General features: G+C 42.3%; 1 protein-coding gene across 3 annotated transcripts in view; it reads right to left on the bottom strand.

Moving 5' to 3' along the window:
• The window catches only part of LOC126405359 (RNA binding protein fox-1 homolog 2-like), an 80,685-nt gene extending 71,220 nt beyond the window's left edge, over positions 1-9,465 (bottom strand). For 2 of the 3 annotated variants that reach the window (XR_007571570.1, XM_050069060.1), the window contains exon 1: positions 8,449-9,464. Coding sequence is in view for 2 of the 3 variants with exons in the window: in XM_050069060.1 (XP_049925017.1) it covers positions 8,449-8,697 (249 nt within the window). In the remaining variant the exon portion in view is untranslated. Of the gene's footprint in view, positions 1-8,448 lie in introns of all 3 variants that reach the window. The other variant, XM_050069061.1, reaches the window with a different exon arrangement.
• Between the last annotated feature and the right edge of the window lie 8,918 nt (positions 9,466-18,383).

An 18,383-nucleotide genomic window follows, 5' to 3' on the forward strand; every position in this document is an offset into this window, starting at 1 on the left:
TCTTTAAAAAATAGCCATTTAAATGCTACATTCAGATTCAGAATACTTTATTAATCCCCCGGGGGGAAATTGTTTACATTGTCAGCAACTGGACATATGTTAACTTCCGAGGCAGTTTGGCCAAGTGTGCTCAAATTAATTTGGCATGCAACTGCTTCAGGTGTTCTTCACCACTGTTGAGGAAAAACAAAATAACAGAAGTAACATGTGAACCAGCTTTAAACCGGACATATTTTCTTTTACGTGCAGTGCAGTGGATCAGATTTATGCAGATGAAAGTTTTGTCCACATGGGTTTTTCAAAAAGTAACTTTTAAAAATCTGAAAAAATAACTGATAAATATTAAAAGAAACCTTAAAGAAACTTTGAAGTTTAAAATTTGAAAGCAGAATTTGGTGTGTTAGTGGTGGTGATGAGTCTTTAATTAGGTTAGTCGGGTCGAAACTCCATGAATTTAACAACTCACAGCTGAGTGGAAAAAAATGCCTAACACTGTTTGAGAGGATCAAACGGAGCCGCTATAAAATGCAGAAACTGAAGGTAGGGGAATGAAGAGAACAGGCCTAAGGGTACAGGACACAAGGTGATGGATGCGATTTGTCAATGTGATATGCTCCAGAAGGTATCAAAGCCAAATGATGAGGTTGAAAATGACAAATGCAATGGAGATGGGCGATATACGGGGACATAAAGACAGACAAAGACAACCAAGAGAAAAGGGAGAAAGCCAAGATAAATTGCAGTATTCCCCCTCAGACTGAGGACTTATTTCTTAAACGACAGAACCACTTTCAGACCGAAATGTGCCCACAGAATGGGAAAGTTGCAGCAACCCATTTTCTTTTTTAGTTTATGTACTTTCTAAAAGAGTAGGAGTGTTAGACACGTCTGATATGAACTGGATGAAAGCAATTTCTTTCCAATCCGGCAGTAACAAAAAATAATGTGGCTGTGAGGGCATTTGCTGGATGCATTTATTGATGACTACCTCCTCTCCTCCGACTGTGTGGCCTATTAAAACGTCGGTTTACAAACTCACACACAGCTTGTGCAGTATAATACAAGTCTCATTTATCAAGTCATATGATTAGTCCAAACTCACAATTTAAAACAGTCAGTACAGACAGTGTCACGCATGGCAGAGCAGCGTGCCTAAGCATGTAGTGCGTTTGAACTCTGCTCAAGCGGAGCTAATGCGCACGTGAATGCTTAGACCATTCACGGCGTGCTTCTCTTGGGTGCAAGTGTTGACAGTAGCCCTTTTTACACAGAGATCATGCTACAGGCCCTGTAGAAGCCAGAATATGTATTTAACCTCTGTTATTATTTGTTCAGGCTGCACACGTTCTTTTGGCCACTTTCACTTCCGGTAGTAATTGGCACAGGTGTGGGTGTGGTTTCACATTATTTCACCTGTTCATTCACTGGTGTGGCGATCTTTTAGACATCTTTAGAGTTTTGGCTCGGATATTTTCCATCGACCGTTATCACATAACATAATTACATCACATATTTTGTTTCATCTCATTTTGCTTTAGTTATCCAGTTGTTTGTTATGGACTTCAGCATGGACTTAATTTGAGCGAGTCACAGTTAGGGGCCTACTCAGCCTCTAGGGGGCTTTTTTCATTGATAGTAGTCGCTACAGGCCCGCTACAAGTTCCCTTCATTAAGCTGGCTTTTTCTTAAATCTAGAACCAAACAACGCAGGCATCATGCCACTCCAGTGTGGGATTTTAGGCAGCATGCCGGCATCCCAGGAGCGAAAGAAACTGCAAGAGTGGCGTTTAACACAATAGCGTCGGCCTCTACTGTGACATATAAAATACACATTGACAACACTTTATAAACCATAACAATGGAATAACATGTCAATTACAATAATTTACTATCCCTGTTAAATGGCGGATAATCTCGTCCTCTGCTCGGAGGGTGAGGACCTCCCAGACCTCAGTGGTGTTTCCAATTTGTGGACATTTTAAGCTGCTGTTCATGTTTTTGAGTTAGCTGCTAACTGCTGCTAGCTGCCTTTTAAATCGCCCATGGGCAGGTTGCACACATAACACGTCGTCAAAACATCAAACCCGTCCCATGCTACCGGCCGTCCCTTTTACACAGACATCTATTCTGCGCTGTTACTAGGCGAGACAACTCCGTCCCCCCATTCTGCAATCTTACTTTTTATGAAGAACAGTGAGGCCGAATAACGGCGACACATTTCCACCTTGAACGGGATGTGTAAAGGGGTCTATTGTAACATTAAATGAAAATGAATGTGTTTGGGAAGTGCTGGGCATACGACTGGATAAAAGATTTGGATTACACTGCACGAATTGTGTCAGAGTTTGTAAACTGATGTTTTGATATAATTTTGCTGTCGTTAAATGTGGACCCTGACTACGTCAATTAAAGTTCACTGTGCGCATTTTTTGGATTCTTCATTCACCGTGGAGTAGTAAGTAAGTAGGAGAATAAGCAGTTGTTGTGTGTCATGTATACACTGTCTGTTTTGTTGTTCACCTGCCTGGAAACTGGGGATCAAAATATTGACATTTATGTTTGTTGTACGTGGTCCCTGTCAAACAAGTTTGCAAATTAATAATTAAATCCTTATCTAAAATTCTGGCACCGTGTTTAATTTCATTATTTTATTGTACATCAAAGTTTTTACTTCATTAAAAAAGTGAGAAGCTGCCCGTCCTTTTTTGTCCTGTAACTGGCATCAATATGCTGCACAGGCTGCTTCATTGTTTTCTGTCAGATCTAATTATTTCAGTTTGTCGTGGCAAAGCCTGTGGAGCACCAAGGGCGTGCATTATGTTACAGTGCCTCATACATGAAACTAGAACACATGTCTATGTGAGGGTTTCATTTCATGCTCTAACAGATCCTCAGTGGTTTACTTAGTTGATAATGCATCCCATCAGTAACGCAGTGCTTGGTAGTCAGATTTGGACTCAGTATTAAGACATGGCTGATGGCTGACCTTATGGAGGACAAAACATCACACACACATCTTCATGGATCCAGGTCTGTTTCAACAGAATAACTGAGTTTTCATTATTCATGACACTGTGGCAGCTGTGACAACACTGTGGCACTGCATCACAGATGACCCCATGTAAGGGAAACACTGAATTGACATTTCAGTCTGTGTGTGGGTGGAGATGGGAGCACATGTGACAGTTTGGGGGCAGCCTTGGGGAGGAGGCATGTAGGCTGGGGGGGGAGTGGTGACATGATGACCATAAAGGGAGCGCTAACATGCGAGTGTCATGTTAAGGAGCTGAAAGCAGTGTGCGTTACACAACAGAGAGAACTCTATTCTATTCTCTGCTCTTTTTTTATGAATGGTGCCTTTCCTCTCTTCTTCCAATCTGATTATTCCTTTATGCTCCGGCGATGCAGCGGCTGCACGATAAAGCACGGTGAATTGAATTGAACACACAGAAGGGGAGAGACGGAGAGAGAAAGAGAGTGAGGGAAAATATGAGTTGAGCAACTCAGTCTGCGGAATTTTTAGCTTATCGTTGCCGGTTCAAAAGTCAAGGGTGACTCCCCCACTGTGCCGCGGCTCAAAGTTTAACAGCAATCATTAAACAGCAGTAGAGAGCATAACGTGAGACTAACTAGGATCGTGTGCGACCCTCTGTAACAAATGTTAACACACAACCTGAACCACCCGCCCTGCCTCTCTGTAACACTGCTCCCCTTCTCCGGATTTTTCACATTTCCTGTGAATAATTCAGGCAGCTGATTTCCAAAGGACACTTAGACTTTCAGGCTACAGTTATAGATACTATAGGCTCTCTGGGTACACGCAGGGTTACTACTTTAGCTGTGCAGCCACTGAGCTTATCTGCAAATGAGTAAAGCCAGCTATAGCATTTTATCTTGTTGCCATACAGTGACTGATTAGGGACACTATGCTATGATTACATTCATTATTTTGTCTCTTTTCTTTTTCTTTGAAAACCAAACTGATGTCTTATGTTGTACAATTTAGGGAGGCACAATATTGGATTTTTGTTATTGATATGCTGAAAATTTCCAACTCCTTTTGAGTGGTTGCAGATGCCAATACTGATTTTTATTCCACCTTAATACAGAGAACATCAAGTCCCTACTGTGGTGGATTTATTACATTATGATGCCAACTCTTAGCGTGACGGGCCACCTGCAGACGCAGCAGGGGCGTAAATATAGACAGTGCAGGCAGTGAGGTTGCACCGGGGTCCATGAGGTGGGTGGCTGAGCAGAAAAATCCATTTAATGAATAATATCTTATTTTATTCTGTATTTTTGTCTTATCCAGATTTGCAGTGATGACTGGTAATATGTATGTTGTTGATGTTGTCCAGCATCAAGTCTGCATTTGGTCATGTGACAATACTGTAAAACATACAGTAGCTGTTTCAATGCATAATCTGACACATCCTGACTACCATATGCCCCTGGGACGCAGACACAATGCTTTTCAAATTGTACACTGAGCAAAATAAGAAAACTACTTTCACTCAAATCACATGTTAAACATGCCATATTTACTATTTTAAATAGAAACTGAATAACTGTTCCTACTTCAACAGACTTGGATGATGCTATAATAGAGACAATCCTGACAGTAGTCACAACCAGGGCAAATCTGACCTATTTCGAGTAATTAAAATGGCATGAAGCGTCATCTTATCTGCAGAAATGTTCTTTTCAGGCTGGTACTGATATTTTACTTTAAAGCATTTATCTGTGGATACCAGTGACAAAAGATCATAGTTTGGGACTAAACGAACTTACGCAAACTTATCCCATGTGCTTTGTGGAGTCAGTTTAAAGTAAACTTAACTGCATTTAACAATTATTTACAGTTATTTATGCACTGTTTTTGTCTTTTATGGCCAAAAAAGCAAAACAGAAAGGGGGGGCAGCTTCTTCTGTAACTGACTGTGTTAAATAAGCAGGTGTTATTGTCTCATATCGATCGCAGGCCCCTGAATTGAATCGAAACGAAACCATGTTGTGGCAGCCTTTGTGATATTAGTAAATATCATATCATTGTCTAAACAATCGATATGATGTCGTATCATAAGGAAATAGTGATTTACACCCCTAAGAAAGAAAACAGCTAAGGCATGCAGCAGTTAGCATGATCGGGGTCCATTTCTGTGATGTCATTTCCTGTCACATGGTCTTCCATCACTTTTATTAACTATTAAAATATTCTAATGAGACATTATGTCAAACTAGTAATAGGGGGCTTTGTTGTGAAGTTTAATTTTGTACAACGTTTCTACAGTTACATAACACAGACATTTTTCTCGTAATCATCCAACTATTGTCTCAAAATTGATTTTAACCAGACAATGTCCTCAAAAACAGAATGCATGCTAGTAATTATCAAGTTTATTTTCACATTTAACCCTTTTATATTAAACTAAACCATACGAGCACAAAAAAAATGCAGATAAAGCGAATTATCACATTCATAGAGCTGAATTCAGTTACTAATTTTTTTTAGTAATTCATTAAAAAAAAGTCACTGATTTGTTTCTGTTGACTAACAGGTGGAAAAATAACTGTTTGAGCTTAAAATTTAAATGAGATATCCCAGAGAATGGAGTTTTTACACTTCATAGCAAAACTATTTTATATTTTGGGTGCAATTTACTTGCAGCACCGAGGAAAAAAATAAAGACACATCTCCAGAGGATCCTTTAATGCCTGTTTCTGAGGCAAGTAGTCGGCTCAGGAGCTGACTGGCGGCAGCAATACATTTTCATTAGCGACCAATATGACAGAGTAAATTTCTCACTGGGCTCCTCGGCAGGCTAAAAAGTTTACGTAAGTGTTCTACAGAAATAAGCAGCGCTCAGTGAAAACTGCTTGTGGTGAAGATTGTGAAACCTAAACTCCCGACTGGTAATAACAACCTATCTCAGTGATCTGTCCGTTCATATCAACCCACCCCTCGTCTGGCCCCCCCTCCCTCTGCTCTGGCCTGTTAAAGCGATCAGTCTGGTTAATGCCCTCTCCTAAATGAGCTTTGATCTCGTTAGCGCGACACAAAGCCTCTTTACTGCCAACGATAGGACAAATCGGCTCTCCGAAAACACAGAGAGAGAGACGGGCTGCGAGAGAACTGTACTCCCACTGCATCTGAGTGGACCACAGCACTGCCTCAAGGGGAAGCATCAATACTACAGAGAGACAGTGGGATAAAAATAAAAATTAAAAAAAAGGGAGGGACGAGGCAAGAGGGAGGAAAACAAGAGAGGAGACAGAGGTGGAGCTTGGGGAAAAAGTGATAGGTGTTGCATAGATTTGAGTGATGGAGACAGGGAGGGATGGCAGGGGGAGATGGGACAGTAGAAGAGTGGAGGGGGTGGGGTGCTTCACCTCGCTGGCACACTGAAAGCCTGTGAACCAGGAGTCAATTAGCAATCTGGAAATATGCTTGGGGGAGAATTCAGAGGACAGCTAGAGGGGAGCAGGGGTGTGTGTGTGTGGGGGGGGTTGCAGTTTGTATAAGGCAGAGCGGGGGAGGAGAGCAGGAGCAACAAAAGAGAGGAGGCTGCACTCTCATTTATTATTACAGTCCTGATTTACAGTCGGCCCGGAAGGTCAGCAATCTTCTACCTCCAGCTTCAATGGGAATACTATGGTAATTGTTGGGTGCATTTAGCTATGAGCTGAACTCATCCTCCTCATCCCGAGCACGCTCGCACGCAACCACAGAGAGACTGCCATGCAACTACCATGACTGCATTAGCCCTCAATGTCATTTTGCTTTTTTATTTACCCTTTGCATAAAGTGGTATTCCCCATTAATCATTTAGAGCCTGCTTATCTCTCCCCCCAACTGATCGTGTCATTCCCGCCATCCATCACGCTCCTCTCATCCTTTATCATGGTCCCTGATGGATGCAAACTAATGGCTCTGATTTCCTCTCTGTCCGCTCTCTCCTTGCTTCCATCCTTTATTCCTCCCTACATCTATCCATCAAGGCCACATGTGTCTGACTCTCCTCTCTCTGCTGTGCTGCTCCCAAATATCATGTCCACTCAAACCCCACTCTTTACTGCTCTTTGTCCTCCACCTCCTCGCCCCCTCCTCCTTTCTTCCTATGTGCATCCACAGATCACTTTCCATCCATCAACTCACCCTCCCCTCCCAGCCTCCTATTCCCAGTCTGCCCCCCTCTCTCCAGTGCCCAGCGATCAATACAACCGATGGGCAGCGAGAATCCTCCCCATTCCACGCTGCTCATTGTCACATCATCTTCGCTGGAGGGCTATAACCTTTCCCCATCATCATCAGCAGCAGCAGCCGTCCTCTGTGAGGCTCGCCGAGCTTTACGCGGGATCTATTTGTCACTGCAGCAGGTCAGCCAATTAAAGCATTTTACCAGTTCCCCTGGATTCAATTACCTGCACATGACCTCAACACCATGTCCGCCCGCCCTTCGACTACTGTTAGGGCTGTTTCCTTGGACTCAAACACCAGACGTCAGCTAAAAATCTCCCTTGTGCTGCCGGATCATGGGCACTTCAAAGCATGTGTAGGTGTAAGACTGATGTGCAGTGCATGTGATTATGTGAGAGGAAGAGAGGGAGAGAAACAAATAGTAATAGATCCAGGGAAAGGAGGCGAGAGGGGTGCACCCGGTGCCTCGGCAGCCCCCTGCTTTACTGTAATATACACAGATTAGTCCGGCTACTGATGCTGTCTCAGCAGTAGAGTCATGAAAGCAGGGAAGACCCCGTTAAGGAGCGCCCCCCTTGAGCCCCCATGCTCCTTCAGCCGACACCAAAAGGCTCTGTTCTTTGTCTTTCACTGTGGTGACCCCTCCCCCAATCCCTGTCTGCCTCTCTCTTTTAACACCTAGCGACAATCGGGGGGGCATGGAGCCATAAATGGCACATGCGGTGTGTATCAGGATTTGATGCCATGACTCACTGTGTATTATCATCACAAGTCTGAGTAATTTCATCCATGTGGATAAAAGAAAAAATACAGTGTGAGAAGGCACCGGTTTACTTTCCGTATACAAGACAGGCATGATGAATGGGTCTGATCTTTGCTGTGCTGCTGCCTGTCATAGCAATGGAGCCTGTATCATATTACCTTTGTCTGGCTTGGTCATGCTGCCTCACTGAGCAGCTCCAGGAGCACAGCTACACAGCATTTACACCATCATTACTTTACTTCAGGCCTGATTCATTCATCAATTAAAGCATTTTCTATTTGCTGCAATGATGCATGATTACGTTGTAGATGAGGGGAAAAGGGGGCCTGTCAAAACATTATCATCACTCCCTGCTGATGCTTGGGAACAAAAGCTTTTGCTGGAGGAGAAGAAAGGGGAGGGCAGATGATACTTTGTTCCACTGCTGCACACATGAAGCAGAGATGGAGACACACAGAGAGATGTGTTTGCATTGCTTTCTTACCTGCCCAATGTCACCAACAACACTCCCGGTGCCGTCTATCCTTGGTCTTTTGCACTCCGCCCCGGCTAAGTCAGTCAGGGCAGCGGCTGTCTGAGCGTCGGGCTCCGGGTCTCCTCGCTTCATCCCGCGGACAGCTGCTGGACCCCCGGCCGCGTTCGCGAGCGGTCCGGCTGCTGTATCAATGTCTCTTTCCATTATTCCCCGACTAACGGGTAGCATTATAGATGCAACGTCGGTCGACATTAACATTGGACGGCAGACAGTCACCAGTCAAAAGTCTGTTTCTCTACCCCGCTCCGTTTGATTTGTCCACGGCTCGATATTCACAATGGGTTTCCCAAAAAAGCGTAGACGGATAATATTGAGCTGCTTTTCATCAATACATTCAGCTTGTGCTGTTTATTGTCTTAACTTGGCGTTAGCTATTCGAGGCAGAGCATTATGCCAGACTTCAGGACAAAGCACATTAAGTACAGCCTTTTCCCAAAAAACAAAAGTCAAACGACGCCAAACAGTGACCTATTTTAATAAAGACCACACGTCCGACTCTTGGATGCCTGACAAGCTAATTAGCTAGCTAACATTAGCTAGCTTGCTAGCATTACATTCCGCTAGCTCTCTTTATAAATGTGGCTCGAGGAGCTCACTCTGCTGCCAATAATAGAAAACGTTGGAAATTAGCTTCGTGTGATACTTCTCCTTCTGCGGGGCCGGGCAGTCCTCTCTCGTGTCGCCGCTAAATGTGCGTTAAACCCCCGCTGTTGTTCCTACCAGCAGCCTTTTCCCTGGATCTCAGTCCCCGTCTTATCACACCGTCCGTTCCCTCGCCGTGCTCTGCTATGGATGTGTCTTGGCGTGCGGACTTGGCTGCCGACGAACACGATTTCCTCTGGTCTGAGTCCCAGTTGGTGTGACTCGTAGTGTGGAGGGAGCCCGAGTGAGCTGATCCGCGGTCAGATTTGTGTGTGGACACCGGGAGCGGAGGGAGAGGACAGTGAGGTGAGGCGGGCTGGTCTGAGGTCTGCGTTTCCTCTGTCTCTGTCTCCTTCTCCTGCTTCTCCCCCCCGATCCCCTCCACCTCCTCCACAGCTCCCCTCCTCCTTTATCCTCACTTATTTAATATGGCCGGATTAAAATAAAGATGCTACTATTTTTTATTTCATTAAGGGACTGTTCTTTATTTATCAGGGAGGGGTGGCGGGGGTGTGACTTCTTTATTTTTTATTATTATTTTGACCCTCCCCTAGGATACAAATATTTTCCATTTGGCCTCTCTGAGTGCCTGGTGGAGATTTTTTTTAAACTTTCCCTTTGATTTTTGAAAATTAAAAGTTTTTAGATTTTTTTTTTTTTTACTCTTGTCGTACATGCTGGTTAGTTCGTGCAAACGGTTTATTTTTGGCCAAATTTAAAATGAGGCATAGAATCAAGTGAACTAATTTAAGCTCAGATTTGGAAGATGCATTTTAAGTATTGTTTGATTTAAAGGAGGAAACAAGAATAAAAAAGTAACAGCTTTTATTTATGCCTCCCCCTGACTCCCTTAAGCTACAAATATTTTCCTTGTGCCTGGTGGACATTTTTAAAACTTACCATTTGATGTTTGAAATTTAAAAGTTGAAGGGTAAATCCTGGATTTTTTTATTCTTTATTTTATTTTTTTTACTCTTGTGTGCATGCTGGTTAGTTCGTGCAAATGGTTTATTTTTGGCCAACTACTAAGTGAGATGTAAAATAAAGTGACTTTGATTAAATATCACTATTCTAAACCAAGATTTGGCTCCAGGATGAATTTCAAGTATTGTCTGATTTAAAGGAGAGAACAGCTTCTATTTATGCCTTCACCAACTCCCTTAGGCTACAAATATTTTTCCTTGAGTCTCCCTGGGTGACTGGAGGAGATTTTTAAAACTTACCCTTTGATGTTTGAAAAATAAAAGTTGAAGATGAAATCCTGGAGTTGAAATAAGCCTTGGTTTTTAACTCTTGTCGTGTTTTTTAAATTAAATTTAAATTTTAAATGAGATGTAGAATAAAATAATTTTGATTCAATTTTATTTATTTAACCAGAAAGTCCCATTGAGATTGAAAATATCTTCACAAGAGCAAGCTTGCCAAGATAGCAGCCAATCATAACACATTTAAAATGCAACAAATACAACATATAATACAAAAATCCGCAATAAAACAACAACTATTCAAACACAATGGCCTCTCTCTGGTTTAGGTTATTTGCACATACATGTATAGAAAATACAGGAAAAAGAAATTAAAAGTTAAAACATTGTGCAGGAGCGGTTAGAAGCCAAAAATGGCGTATGAAGATACCTCCCCTATTAAATAACAACAATCATACATTAAAAGAAGAGAATAAAAATGAAGACAGCATAACTGAATAAAAGTTCCAGACTGAGAAGTATTATAAAAGATGTACGATTTACAACAACAACAAAGCAACATGAAGTGTTAAGAGTCTTTGCAAATAAGAGTCTTTGTCAGATGTTTTCTGAATGACAATAATTTAGAAGATGATTTTAGAGGGCTGTTCAGTCTGTACAATAAAATGGAAAAACTATTCTAAAAAAAAAGCTCAGATTTGTTATTTGTTTTTGTGTTTCCTGACAGATGTGCTGCACATGTTGTTTCCAAGGACCGTCAGAAATTGGAAAATCCAATGATTCTTTTTGTCTTCCAAATCTGGAAGTTTTCTTTTAAAAACTGTGGTAAAACAAGTCCCTCCCCAGTGCTTGAAAAATTATTCTACATGCCTCCTCCTTTTTGCACCACCCCTCCCCCTAACAAATAACAAACAGTCCCTAACACTGACAAAAGCTGTGCTACTAAAATAGCAAAGACTAGATATTTCAAAACAATGAAACAAAATTTTTCACATGGGCAGCCTATATATGATGTTTGTCACATACAGAGGAGTTATGCATTTATTTTTTACATCCAAGGTCTGCAAAACAACACAAAACACAGGTGGAGATCTCAGGGAGGACACAGGGGACACGCCCCCCTCAATATTCACAACATGTGCAATTGTCCCCCAAGTAAGTACATTCAAGTAGCAGAGGACTTTTATTTTGACAAAATTAAAGACATTTACACCATAAGTGTGTGGTGTTCAGACTTTTCTTATGGAGGATCCCCAGAGCCCCGTTTCATGTGTGTGTCCCAGTGTTGAAACAAAGCCTACGCCCTTGGTTTATATGTTACATACATAAGCAGAGGAGTTATACAATATTTTTAACATCCAAGGTCTGCAACACAGCATCAAAACAGGGGCAGACGCAGGGGACAGGTCTGCGTAAATATTCAAAATATGTGCATTTGTCCCTGCTGAACAACATAAAGTAGCAGAGGACTTTTATTTTCACAAAATTAAAGACATATACATCGTGCATTGATGCAGAAAAGGTAGAAATTGGTGCATAAAAATCACTTGAATGCAGGATATTAAGTGTGTGATGCTCAAAATTTTCTGGTGGAGGACTCCCAGAGCCCCCGTTTCATATGTGTGTTGAAACGAAGCTCACGCCCTTGGTTTATAATGTATTATACTTTTTGTTTTAGATCCAAGGGGGGGACACATCCTCCTAAATATTCAGAGCATGTGTATCTGACAAAATTAGAGACATCATACATTGATGCAGGAAAGGCACAAGCTGGTGCATATATTCACCAGAATGCAATACATTAAGTGTCTGATAAGGAAATTTTCTGCTGGAGGACCCCCAAACCTTCACGTGTGTCCCCTTCAATGTTGAAACAAATCCCTTGACACAATACGTACCTAGCCTTACTTTGCATTCACAAGAACACATCTCAGATTTGAAAATTATTGAATGCATTTGCAAGAGAGTGTAAATTATTCAACTCTTCAGACATCTCTAAACATATTCAGTTTATAAATTCATATTTATAGTGTGTGTGTGTGTATTTTTGAAGCAACTCTTGGTTATTTATTGGTGCATAAATAACCAAAAGTTCCACGGACTGAAATAAAATACAAATCAAAATCATAAATCATAAAAGGAGCAGCTGCAGTTAGATCATGTTTTTAATGTTTTTGCGCCCCCTGCTGGGTCTTACACGACACAGCGTCTGGAGGGAAGGCATTTCCATCTTCCATCAAAAATCACTGCTCTCTTGTGGAATTGTTCTCATATTATTCATACAAAGGCAACACTAATCAAATCCGGCTGCTGTCACGCCGAAAGCTTTATAGTGGCAAAGCTGCAACAACTGAGAGCAGGGGGGATCCATCAAGGAGAGAAATACAGCTGTCATATACACACTCACACACACCTATGTGATAAAATCTGCACCCAATCCTCACTTCACCTGCCTGCCTCTGAACAGATGATGATTGCTGTCACTTTAGGCCGACTGCCGACGTGTGAACATGTGTGTTTATGTGAGCGGCTGAGTGTGCAGTGTATTGTGTGCGTTTGTTTCCCTCCGTCTGAGTCACACACTCTATCAACCTCTGTCTCTCTCCTGCTACCTGTCCCTCCGCCACCCACTGAACCTGCAATGATGGACGGGCAGCGGGGTCACATCACTCCACACAGCTGCCTGTTTCACTGACAGAGCCCCGCTGGAGCCATTACTCTCTCTCATACAGACGCAGACCTCATAGGTCATGGAAAGATATCGGTTGTGAAAAATACACCACGGTATCTGCAGGAACATCTGTATTTCACTGTGTATCTCCTCTACAGCTCCTGCAGGGCTCACACTGCACACTTTAATAGGCTGCAGGGAGCATATCTGCCCTGCAAAGGCAAAATGCAGCCCCTGTATATTAGGTCAAAGCTGAATCTGACTTTTGACATCACATATTACCATGGGGATTATTTTAAATTATTCAAATTTGTATATTCTGCCAGATATTTAATACTGGGCACAGTGAGTGACCCTGACCTCGGGAACCCATTGGTTGTTACTGGTTGTGAATCGTTAAAATTGTGGTTACTGTACTTATGTTACTGAAGCCTTCTCTGGCACAAGAATTGTCCCTAGAGGGCAATTAGCTGCACAGCAAGTAAAAATACACGAGAGAACACATAAGAATATAGATACTCAACAATGGGGGGGGGACCAAATACAGTGATCTGAAACAACAGTGGTCATCAAGCTGGTGGCTAGCTGGTTATTTGGGGCTAAATTAAAGCTAATTTACCCACTTTTTCCTGTTTCCTGGAATTAAAAAAATATTTTTGATACTTTAAAGTATTTCTTTACTGAGCTCGTTATACCATATATTAACCCTGTGGGCCCTAGGCGTTTTTTGGGGGTATTTTTTACTGCCTTTACTTTTAAGCTCATATCACTCTCTGGAATCTGGCAGTATAAGAACCACGATGCTGGGACATTCTGTCACTTCACAGCTGTCCAAAACATGTGGTTTGTGCCAGGCGGACATGATTGCCAGTACTTTTTCATAATTGCAAGAAATTCCATTGACTCATTCACAAGTCAAAAATGTGTTTTATCTGAAAGAAACATGCAATATTTACATCTAAGATCATAGAAAAATAGTAATAATATTATTCCTCACTATATGAAGTGACTAATAACAAGATCTGTAAAATGGATTGTAAAGATCTGGATTTTTAGCATGATGGGATGACAGCACAATGATGTGTGGTATCAGTGGAAAGCTCTGGTCTTGCGCTTTCATGTGATATGTGTGGCATTTCTGTGCGACCCTGCATTCGCAAGTAATCCATCCGAGAGTAATGTGTGTGCAAAGCTGTATGAAAGCTCTGTTATACATAATTTTAGTGTAACTTTTTTTTTCTTGTGAAAACATTGGACTACCGACAAGTGCTTGGTCTCGTCGGAAAGCTACGATTCCGCTGTTTTGCGTGATATGTGTGGCTTCTCGCTATGACGAACGGTTGCGGAGAAAATCCATAGAGAAGAACAGGTGTGAATTTGGGCGCACTATGCGTCGTTCGGGCCCATAGGGTTAAGCTGCCTGGTCTGGGTTTTTTTTGAGAGAAAGAGACCTCTGCGGATAATTTGACTCCCTCTAAAAACCTCCTACACAGTGAACACTGAGGGAATTACAATCAGAAGAAATTCCAGCCGGTTGCAATGTGCAATCCTCACCACTAGATGTCACTAAATCTCCCTGAATCTTACACACTGGACCTTTAAGTTACCTTTAAATCAAATATTGAAAATGTATTTGATTTAAAATGAATTTATTTAACAAACTGATCAAGCCTATTTGAAATAACAAGGTAGAATTTTGTTTGTACATCCCATATTTTTCTTTTTGATTGATAAAATGACATAACACTTGTGTCAAAATGTTTTCTTTTTCTTTTACATTTTATGTAAGGTCTGGGACAAATTAACATAAAAGAAATAAAATTCAGGTTTACGGCTCTATCGGTTTACATATTTTACTTTCTGTAGTGCTCTCTGATTTTGAATTAGATTCAGACAACTTTAGTAATCCCATTGTTGGAGCAGCTTGCCTGTCACACATACTATAACATACAGCAACATGTAGACGCATACATAAATGATTAAAGGAGTTCATTGGAATAAAGGAAGCTAGAAATATTTTTTAAAAAGTTAATAGACTAAAAGAGATTTTAAAAAACAGATAAAAAATATTTACAGTGAATTTAAAAGACGACTAGCAGAGGGAATAAAAGATTTTGAATACCTGTTGGTTTTACATGCAGGTAAAATGTAACCTGTTGACAACAGAGAACACTGCAAGCACATGTCCACAAGAAGCTAGAATACGTGTGGCTCTCTGGAGGATTTGTTGATCAGTCAAGTCGTGTTGTGTCTTCTTCACAACTAATGAGTGTGTATTTGTGCACATCATTAGGCTCCTCTGTGCGGTAGGAAAGAATAAGTTCATTTGTCACACACGTCAGTTTAACACCTCCACTTTCACAAACAAGAGAAATGTCAGACAGCCCACAGATGTTGACCTTAAAGCTGAAGTGTAATAAGTAATGACCGTGATCATTAACCTTAATAAGGTGTGGGCTCAGCCTTGTGTTGTTGTGCATAAACATTGCTGGAAAAAAAAGCAACCTATGACATCTTTGACTGGTTACATCCTACAGATGACACGTCATAGGACATGGGTAGGTAACCTGCGACTCCAGAGCCACATGCGGCTCCTTAGCCCCTCTCCAATGGCTCCCTGTGGCTTTGACCAAAAATGAGGCTACATGGAAATGGCATCATGGTTATTTTTGAACATTTTAATTTTCATTTATCATTGTTGTAGGCCTAAAGTGATTTTTACAATTAGAAAATGTAAAAATCACTTTAGGTCTAAATGAAATTTTGAAAATGTTTTCACATTTCGTCAACTAAAATGTGAGTCATAGTGTGTCTACAGCCCGGTGCCTTTTCTCATTTCGGCCTCTTGTATCTGCGATCTCATTCTTTCGGTCACTACCCAGAGCTCATGACCATAGGTGAGGGTTGGGACATAGATGGACCAGTAAATCAAAAGCTTCGCCTTCTGGCTCAGCTCCCTCCTCACTACAGCAGTCCGGCACAGCGTCTGCAGTGATGTGCAAATCCACCTCACGCTCCATTCAACCCTCACTCATGAACAAGACCCCGAGATACTTGAACTTCCTCACTTGAGGCAGTAACTCTCCCAACCCAGAGGGGGCAATCCACAGGTTTCCGGCAGTCTCAGACAGCTTTGTCAGGGTTAGGGAGGAGGCCGACAGCAGTGGGCACAGACTCCTGTACAGGCCTGAAACACACTGCTGAGGGAGATCTGCTGAAAAAACAGGTTTTCAGCCAACGACCCAGCGTCAGTGTGAAGTGTCAGGACATCACTAACTACAGGAGACCATTCCCCCCCACTGTGGAGACCCAACAACTGGCCGACGACCTGAATGTGTTTATCTGCAGGTTTAATGACCCCATCTTCACACCCCTCACCCGCTCTGACTCAGACATCACATCCACACCTAACTCAGCCAGCTCACTGTCCCAGCCTCTACCTGTCAGTGGATCACACACAACTTCCTGACAGACCTGGAGCTGAACAGGCACTAAACTATGGAGATGACAGTGGACTTCAGGATGAGCCCTCCATCACTGCCCCCTCACAATGCTGAACAACACTGTGATGTGGAATCCTGTAGGTAAAGTGGACGTGCAACATCGACACCATCAGAAAAAAAGGCCCAGCAGAGTACTTCCTGTGCCTGCTCAGGAAGTTCAGCCTCCCTTAGGAGCTGCGGAGTATTTTAGAAACTGATGATCTACTGGGATTTTCACACACAACCATCTCTAGGGTTTACAGAGGATGGTCCCAAAAAGAGAAAATATCCAGTGAGCCAAAATGCCTTGTTGATGTCAGAGGTCAGAGGAGAATGGCCAGACTGGTTCAAGATGATAGAAAGGCAACAGGAAGTCAAATAAGCACTGGTTCCAACCAAGGTCTGCAGAAGACCATCTCTGAAGCAACAACACCTTGTCCAACCTTGAAGCAGATGGGCTACAGCAGCAGAAGACCACACCAGGTGCCACTCCTGTCAGCTAACAACAGGAAACTGAGGCTACAATTCACACGGGTTTTCTCACCAAAACTGGACAATAGAAGATTGGAAAAACCACATTCAGATGGAAGCATGGATCCATCCTGCCTTGTATCAACGCTTCAGGCTGCTGCTGGTGGTGTAATGGTGTGGGGGAGATTTTCTTAGTACCAACTGAGCATGGTTTAAACACCACAGCCTACCTGAGTATTGTTGCTGAGCGTGTCCATCCCTTTATGACCACAGTGTACCCATCTTCTGATGGCTACTTCCAGCAGGATAACGCACCATGTCACAAAGCTCACATCATCTCAAACATGACAATGAGTTCACTGTACTCCAATGGCCTCCACAGTCACCAGATCTCAGTCCAATAGAGCACCTTTGGGATGTGGTGGATGTGCAGCCGACAAATCTGCAGCAACTGTGTGATGTCATCATGTCAATATGGACCCAAATCTCTGAGGAATGTTTCCAGCACCTTGTTGAATCTGTGACACCAAGAATTAAGGCAGCTCTGAAGGCAGAAGGGGTTCAGTGAGTGTATATAGTGATATATATATTAAAAACGAAGAGTGCCGTTAAGATGTTTAAAAGTATTACCAGCTGCTCTATACTAAAAGATTAAACAGTTGTGTTTGTGTCAGTTGAAAGGGATTTTTTAAGCATCTGGCCCCCAGGCATTTTCACATTATCTGTTCTGCCCCCTGTTCAAAAACAGTCTGGACGCCCCTGATACAAACCAACAAACAAAACCAGGAGTACAGACTTTGTACAAAGGTACTGCCTCAGAGATACAACCAGAGCTAGAGAACGTTGTTGTCTGCTTTACAAGGGTGCAATGCATCCTGTTGAATTGTGTATGTAGTTAATGTGTGTTTGTGTGAGTGTGTGCGTGTGTGTGCGGTGTAGCCTACGCATGAGTGAGGTAAGAAAAGGGGAAGGAGAGATAGCACATCACACTTCCTGTCCTTTGTTTCCTTTCTTTGTTTTCAGCCCAAGTTTTAAGTTTCACATTTGCCAAATCAAAACTGTTCAGTGCTCTTTTAATATATTTCCTGCATGATAAATCTGTTCACTTAGAACTGTTGGCTCCAGTGCGGGCTCCTGTTTGGCCCCATGTTTATTTATGAGTTCCTGTGATTTTTATTTCAACTCAAATCAGGTAGAATAATAAAAAAACCCGGACTAATCTCCAAAGCTGGTCCGTTTCCTGCCATCCACCTCATAAATAACTCATCCTTTATCATTCTTAACTCTCATTTCCTTAGGTTTCATTATGCCGCTATGTTCTGTGGCCTCTTCGCTTCTGCGCGCCGCCGCCTGCTCATTGGTCCCACCTCGTGTCTGTCACAGCTCTCAGCCAATGGAATGACAGAGAGCGGT

The sequence above is a fragment of the Epinephelus moara genome, chromosome 18, assembly GCF_006386435.1.
Source record: "Epinephelus moara isolate mb chromosome 18, YSFRI_EMoa_1.0, whole genome shotgun sequence".
NCBI classification, from domain to species: domain Eukaryota; kingdom Metazoa; phylum Chordata; class Actinopteri; order Perciformes; family Serranidae; genus Epinephelus; species Epinephelus moara.